At 43.8% G+C, this 7,500-nt stretch overlaps 1 protein-coding gene across 2 annotated transcripts in view; it reads right to left on the reverse strand.

The window, feature by feature from the left end:
- LOC126547330 (uncharacterized) overlaps window positions 1-7,500 on the reverse strand; it is a 44,114-nt gene that overhangs the window by 33,409 nt on the left and 3,205 nt on the right. Inside the window, exons 3-5 of one of the 2 annotated variants that reach the window (XM_072288031.1) lie at window positions 6,430-6,533; window positions 3,001-3,097; window positions 606-884 (exon numbers count right to left, since the gene is read on the reverse strand). In XM_072288031.1, coding sequence (XP_072144132.1) covers window positions 606-884; window positions 3,001-3,097; window positions 6,430-6,533 — 480 coding nt within the window. Of the gene's footprint in view, window positions 1-605; window positions 885-3,000; window positions 3,098-6,429; window positions 7,414-7,500 lie in introns of those variants that run through there. The other variant, XM_050195296.3, reaches the window with a different exon arrangement.

The raw sequence follows: 7,500 nt of genomic DNA on the forward strand, positions 1-7,500 counted from the left end.
TTGGAACCGTCCCTTTCCATGCTTATACATCTGGGAAAAAAAAAAGGAAAAAAAAACAGATGTTTTTGATTTTTCAAGGCTCATCCCCTTAGAACGGATGGAGATAAACGCAGTCAAGCTTGTCGTAAAAATGCACTGTTGTTCCAGTTACCCTTTTTTTTTTTTAACAAAACGCCTTAATTGCGATGCATTGATGCTCGAAAGTTACTGGAACACGGATACATTCCGTCACAAGCTTTGGAAAAGCATATCTCGAAACTGGTGTCAACTTTAGAATTAATTCCATATGGATATGACTTTAATAGTCACCGGCTACAATTCTGAAATTGCAGCATGTGACGTAAAGTGATTAGTTCAAAAGGTAATTAGCAAATATTTGTTAAATATTAAAATATTCATTTTCTTTTTTGCGTGTGTGCAATTAACGTCTGCCTCTGAGAGTAATGTAGCTCAAGAAGTAAAATTGTCACGGGTGATGTTTAAAAAATTATGTGAACGATGGGAAACGAAACACCCACGTGACCTGCGTGTAAGACCTCGCTGGAGACGCCTTACGGAACGGGCGCCCCTCGAGGCGCCAAGCGTGGGCCTCGCGCGAGACCCACCTGGGCGTCCTTGGCCGTCCAGAGCAGCTCCGAGGTGGGGAAGGCCGGACTGCGCGACACCAAGGGGAACCCCTGCCCGCACACCTGGCCCATCCTGAGCTTGACGCATTGCAGGAAGGCGCCCATGATGGGGTAAGGGTTGACGCGCGCCCAGGGCTGCGGCTCCGTGGGACGCACGCACAGGATGGGGTACACGTAGCAGCGGTCGCTGCTCGCTCGGAACCGCACCTTCACGTAGATCATCGTTCTCTCCGTCTCCTCCGGGATGCGGTAGCCGTACTGCGCCAGCAGGTCGGCATTAAGAGCGCGCTTGTGCCCGGCACGTGCACTGTTGTCAAGAGTGAAGAAGCAGTGAAGAACGTAACGAGCGCAAACTTGCGTAAGCAACCTCATCTGGTGTAGGCATTGCGAGAACTCACGTCTTCTTTCACGCAAGGTGCGCGGTCACGCTAATCCTTAAAAGAAGTTTTACAGCGAAGCTATTTGTGACTAGGGCTCCGTGGGAAATTCTCGTGTCCGTCGACAAATCTGCGTGTGTAAAAAACTGTGCTCCCGAATATGATGCAAAATCGCTTCATTCTGAGCAAAAGCTTATACGTCTCATCACTTGGATATGCATTTTCTTCAGATTAGTTATCAATAGGCACAGTTTTCAAGGTCAGTAGACTCTCAGGTAGACAATATATATATATATATATATATAAAGATATCTACACGCAGGAAAGAGACGACGAACTTTTTGGAAGACTTCTTAACGTTTTCGGCTGGTGGACCAGCCTTCGTATGTGACGTCGGGTCCTGCGTGCTGAACTTTGAAGAAAACGCCTATATATATATATATATATATATATATATATATATATATATATATATATATATATATATATATATATATATATATATATATATATATGTATATATATATATATATATATATATATATATGCTTGCTTACGGGGGTATGAGCGCCATGAGGCATTCATTGTCTTACGTGACGGACCAATTTCTCGTTGGATAGGCATAGAAATGCTTACGCATTTAATAACAGAGGTGATACGAGAATTTGTGTGCGCACCTATTGTCACGATGACTACCGATCAGGACAATAAATGTGTTCGTACCTTTGTTCAAAATTCTCGGTCTCCTCTGTGTCGTGTGCTAAACAGCTTCGCTGGTCATCCACCTTCACGGAGTGGAATGACTCATGTTCTTTTGTTAACGGCCTGTGAGGGACGACTGAATTTTTTTCATGACGTGGTTTTTTTATTCACAATATAATGAAAGACAAAACAATGAAAATTAAAAGCCCTAAAAGAACTGGAAACACACACATGCACGCGCACGCACACACGCACACAGTTGACGTCGTTTGCATAGAGCTCCCGTTGTGTTTTAAATCATGTGCGAGTATAGTTGGAACACCCTACATCGGTACCAATATATAATATAATGCGCCATATAAACCGCGTTGTGCCACCAAAAAGAGAGAAGGAGCTTTGTATGAATCTCTGTAGCCAAGGACCAAGGTCTCTGTCACCGAAACTGCTCGCATACATCTACATCCGTGTTCAAAACAGACAAACCCAAACAGCGCGTTGTTGAACTTTTTTTTGCTTCTTTCTCGCTGCCTATCGACGCGGAAGAGCCTGTCATCGAGCGCCGATAGATGGAATGCGAGCGCGCGTACGTGTATGCATTTCCTTTCCACTCCTTTGTTGCAGGCGCCTCGTCGCCAACATTTCAGCGCCCGCTGTGTTTTGCCTCGTTTACTTTGCGTGTGTGCGCGTGCTACATGCGAGTTAGCTAACGTCTCCGAGGAAGAGGTGGAAGAATCGCTGTGCCACCTGTCACCATCCAAGAAGGCTGCATGCAACACTGACAGTTTTCGGCGCTTTGAACTCAAAGTCTTGCAATATGCAGTTGCATTCTTTTCCTAACTAACGTTGCCTGATCTCTCCTCTCTATACCTTCTTTTTCTTCCATATATTCATCTCTCCTGCTTGTAATATGTCGATGCGAATTTTTAAATTTTGTTTCCGCGTCTTTCCAGCTCATATTTGTGGCTTTTCAGATGCCGCTGAAGCTGGCGCTTGGCTCCTGCGCGCGTTACGAACCCTGCAGCGATCGTGCACCGCTTTCGTGAACAACGACAGGAGCAGTAACGACGGTGTCCACAGCAGTGGGAACGAAAGCAAAGAAAGAAATATCCGAACACCTTGCGCACAATGTAGCACATCGTGTACGCGGACTTACTAACCTCTATAACGTTCTACGCGAATGGCTCGTTAATAACATTTATCTCTTTCTTTTTTTTTTCGTCTGTAGTTCTATCTCGAGTACACGCGCGGGAGTTGTGCGCTCCAAGTAGAGAATTCTCCATAGTACAATCGCTTACGGTGTTTTTCCAGAACCTCTTCAACTCCTGGAAGCTTCTGTACGGACAATCGGAGCAAACTTTGAAGGACGCTGCTATGGCAGTTGCGGTCTTCATGCTGTAACATGGAAAACGAAAGCAAATTTGAAAGTCCTAAGCACCATTGTAGGTCACCAAATAAAGGGATACCATCCGTTGCCAGAAGCAAAGAATATGAATGAATGAATGAATGGGACGGGAATGGGACGGGAATGGAAGAAAAGAGGTGGCACTGTGGATCGGGCAGCATTAACCACCTCATATATGATGGAGAACCCCGTATCGTGGGCGTACTGCGGGAGCGCCAGCGCCATTTTCGTGTATTCGTTGTTTCTGAATGATAAAATCATGTTGAGCCTGACACAAGCATATAACGACCTGCAATGATGCATGTGACGCATGTTCACTCCAGTTAGCTGCCGCTGTTGTTCGTGTTAAGTTTTGCGCTTCGTACGAGTCACTCCACTCCTGCGCGATGGCTTACTTCCATTGTGCGCTATGCGGAAAAAAAAACAGAAACACTTAATGGCTCGGCACTTTGCTGGTGAATGCATGCAAGGTTGCGGGCTCGCTTCCCCCGCCATGATGACCGAATACTGATGAGGCTGAACGTGAAAACCCCCTGCCAGCTTCAATTTTCATGATGCTCGTAAAACAACCCCAGGTGGTCAGAAATAACTCCGGAGCATTACAGTGCGGTGTCTGTATAACCTAGGTCATTTAGCTCGAGAGCGCCTAAATATTTTGGGACGGAGAGAGCATTTTCCTCGGCAACCGCTGCCTTGGTTATGATGAGATTTGTTGCATTTAAAATAAGGTAAGATCAAGTAACTGTAGGAAGTAGATGTTCTATTGATGCCATATCAATTAAAGAAAAGGATTTTTGAAAATTGCAAAATTAAAAAAAATTCTATATCAAGTTTACAACTCTATAATTGAGCAATAATAATAAAAAATTATATCGCAATTTTGTAAACTGCGCCCAACAAAACGTCTAAAGCGAACAAAATTGATGCATTACACTCTCCTCTGAAATATACCGCTAACTTGTGAGCAGGAATTTTGCGAAACCGTCGTAAACATTGTAATAATTTCACGTAAACTGTCAATTCATATATCGCATTTGCCCGATTCAGATGCTCTAACAGATGCATTTTACAGAGCTGCGAAATCTGTTTTTGGTGCAGTGTTACGGATTTGTAAAAATCGAGCTTCAATTTTTCTTAAAGCTCACCGCCTTTCGGCAATCTTTGTAGAAAAAAATTGGAGGTCCTAAATCGAAATTCTGCTTGCTACAGTTTCTATAATTTAACTTTCAAATTTCAATTTCAGATAGCTCAATAGTGGTTGTCTCGTGAGAGAATTTTTGGGTTTTACGCATGTATTTGAAACGGAAAATCGGAAAACCGACACGACATATAGGAAAGCGTAGACGACTTTAGTTTCGGTCGGTTGATCCTGTCATGTTGAAAACCAGGACCTGCTGATATGAACAGTTTTTCACTGTTGTGACTGTAAGCGAAAGACGCGCCCGTACGAAGCTTTCACAGCGTCAAATGCCCTTATCCCTTTATCGATCACTCTCGGCGACAATTTCACTTTCGTGAGGCCTCGCTCTACGATATATATGCCTCACCTCACCGGCGGACATTCGCTGACGTTCCACCATTTCTGCCGTCTTTCCCGTCACTGAAGCCTCGGCGGCCACGGGAGGTGAAAGGTAGCGCCGATGGGTAGTGAGCCAATCGCCTAGCCTCTCGCGTCACGCGAACTTCATCTGGCTGACGCCCACATATCGCGAACATTAAGTGACTCGGCGAAATTACGGCTATTTCTATATAGCCTTACTTCTTGAGCATGTCATCCATAGCCAAGTAATTAGCTACCTCGAAGACCACAACATTATTTTCAAATATCAGCACGGCTTCCGCAAGGGTTTTTCATGCGACACTAAACTCGCTGGCTTTGTTAGCGACTTACATATATCACTTGATGCGGGATTTCAGGTCGACGCAGTGTGTCTGGATTTTTCAAAGGCTTTTGATCGGGTTCCTCACAACAGACTTCTACTGAAATTAGCGCAGCTTAACATCCACCCGAATGTGCTCGCCTGGATTAAAGACTTTTTATCGTCAAGAACTGATCGGTTCACCTCTGTTAAAAAGTCTATACACTGCTCATGTGACATCTCGCGTACCCCAAGGCGTGCTCGGTCCTCTACTGTCTCTAATCTATATTAATGAATTGCCTGCCTGTGTAGGGCCCAGAGTTCGACTCTTTGCTGATGATTGCATAATTTACCGTAACATTACCAATGACACTGACCGCCAATCCCTACAAACGGACCTCAATGCATTAAGCACATGGTGTTCATCTTGGTTAATGACCCTTAACGTTTCTAAAACAAAATATATGTGTTTCACTCGTCGTACATCTCGTATTCCAACCACTTACATCCTTAATAGCAATACTGTAGAACTAACAACAACTTAAAAGTACCTTGGGGTGCACATTCAGTGTGACTTAACATGGCATTACCATATCGACCTCACCCTTGCGTCTGCTAACCGCTCACTTGGTCTTCTTAAGCGTAACCTCAAACATGCTCCTATCCACGTAAAAAATCTTGCTTATGCTACTCTAGTACGCTCTAAAATTGAATATGCTGCGTCGATTTGGGACCCCGATCAGGCCTACGTTATATCTAACATCGAATCCTTGCAAAGCTGTGCTGTTCGTTTTATTTTTTAATCTTATACAAGCGTCTCAGAACTAAAAAAGCATGCCAACCTGGAAGACCTATCGTATCTCCGCAAACTTGCCCGTTTAACACTTTTCCATAAGCTGTATCACCATCCATCCCTTCACAACGATTTCTTTCAATCACCCCATGTCATCTTTACACGACATGATCATTCTTTCAAAGTTAAACGCGTAAAGTGCCATTCATCCCCTCATGCCAACTCGTTCATTCCTCGCACGATCATTCAGTGGAACAATCTGCCATCGCACATCGCCACAGAAACTGACACGAAAAAAATTCCAAGATTTACTTCGCTGTGATGGAAACGCGTAGTAATATTGTGTCCATTGTTCATTTCTTCAGCCTTTCCTTTCGTATTAGGCTCTATGTTTTCATTGCTGTGTTTTATTACTGCTTTGTGTATTGTTGTTGCTTTTTCTAATATGTACAGCGTTATTTATTAATAATTGTATCACCCCCCCCCCCCCCTCATTTATGTAATACCTTCCCCGTGAGGGCCTTTAGGGGTAACATGAATAAAAAAGTAAGGCTCACGTGGGCTGTGCACACAAGAAAGTTTCCGTGCTAACGCTGAAGCCGTAGACGGAGGTACCCAAGAAATAAAATATGGCCGCTAACCAGCCTTATATAAGCACACGGCGTCATACCTTGGCAGTACGTAGCATTGCAGGGGCTCTATCGGTACCTCCATCACGCACAGCCGCTCCAATGTGGCGCGGTCGATTCGCGACACCCTCAGAAGGTCGGCCAGCTGCGAGGAGAGGTTTGTGATTGGGAGAAGAGAAATGGTTTGGGCAGTGGTGTTACGCAGGGGCATCAAAAGAAAGAACAGAAGAGAGAGAGAGAGAAATCGCACGCCGCATAAGCAGTCCGTCAGCTTTAATTCGAGCGTCGTACTTTCTTGTTTGCTGCAATGACAGACATAAATGTTTTATTTCAGCTGACATGCGCAATAGTACATGTTCAACAGAAATGGTTAAGCGAGTATCGTCATACAGTTCTTTCATTTTTATTTCATTTTCTTGGTTTATTTTAAAACATTCAGATTTTTCTTTTTTCTTTATTTTTGAGACTCGAAGCCGGATAAACAAGTTGCTCACGTGAGTTTCGGCCTTTGTGACTTGAAAACGGGCCCGCGCAAAAGTCTACCCTGCTCTACCTTCTCGTGCAATATTAATACAAAGAATTTCGAGTCAAAAGTTGCGCATTGAGCGCAAGCTCACATGGAAAGTGTTTCAAAGAAAAGAGAGAGCGAGACAGCTTGTCTTATAATGACGAGATGCAAGGGTCGCACCAAAAGAACCGTTTGACGCCGCGCATATACTGGCCGATGTTTTTTTTTTAATTATTAGTTTAATTTTATTTTTTTGCGTTAAGGGACAATGCGTGTCATTTTGCATAGCACGCGTGTACTCAATCCCTCGTTTACCATAAAAATTATTAAATTTAGGTAAGCTGAAACGAAATTGAGAATGACATTGTGTCCGTTGAGATGACCGGAATACCTACGATGGAAAAGTGTTATGGTTGTCAAGTGTATTTCTTTTAAACACACGAGGCATTTCCAAAATCGCGTGCCACCAAAATTGGCATTACATCTAAGCTGTTTGCATTCTGCACTCTTGTGTTTTCGCTGGACTTTCTCCTAAACTTTCTTCGAAAGCTTTTGCCGACAAAAAAGGGAAAAGTAGAGAAATAGAAAGGAACTTGCTGCACAA

The sequence above is a fragment of the Dermacentor andersoni genome, chromosome 1 (assembly GCF_023375885.2).
Source record: "Dermacentor andersoni chromosome 1, qqDerAnde1_hic_scaffold, whole genome shotgun sequence".
NCBI classification, from domain to species: Eukaryota; Metazoa; Arthropoda; class Arachnida; order Ixodida; family Ixodidae; genus Dermacentor; species Dermacentor andersoni.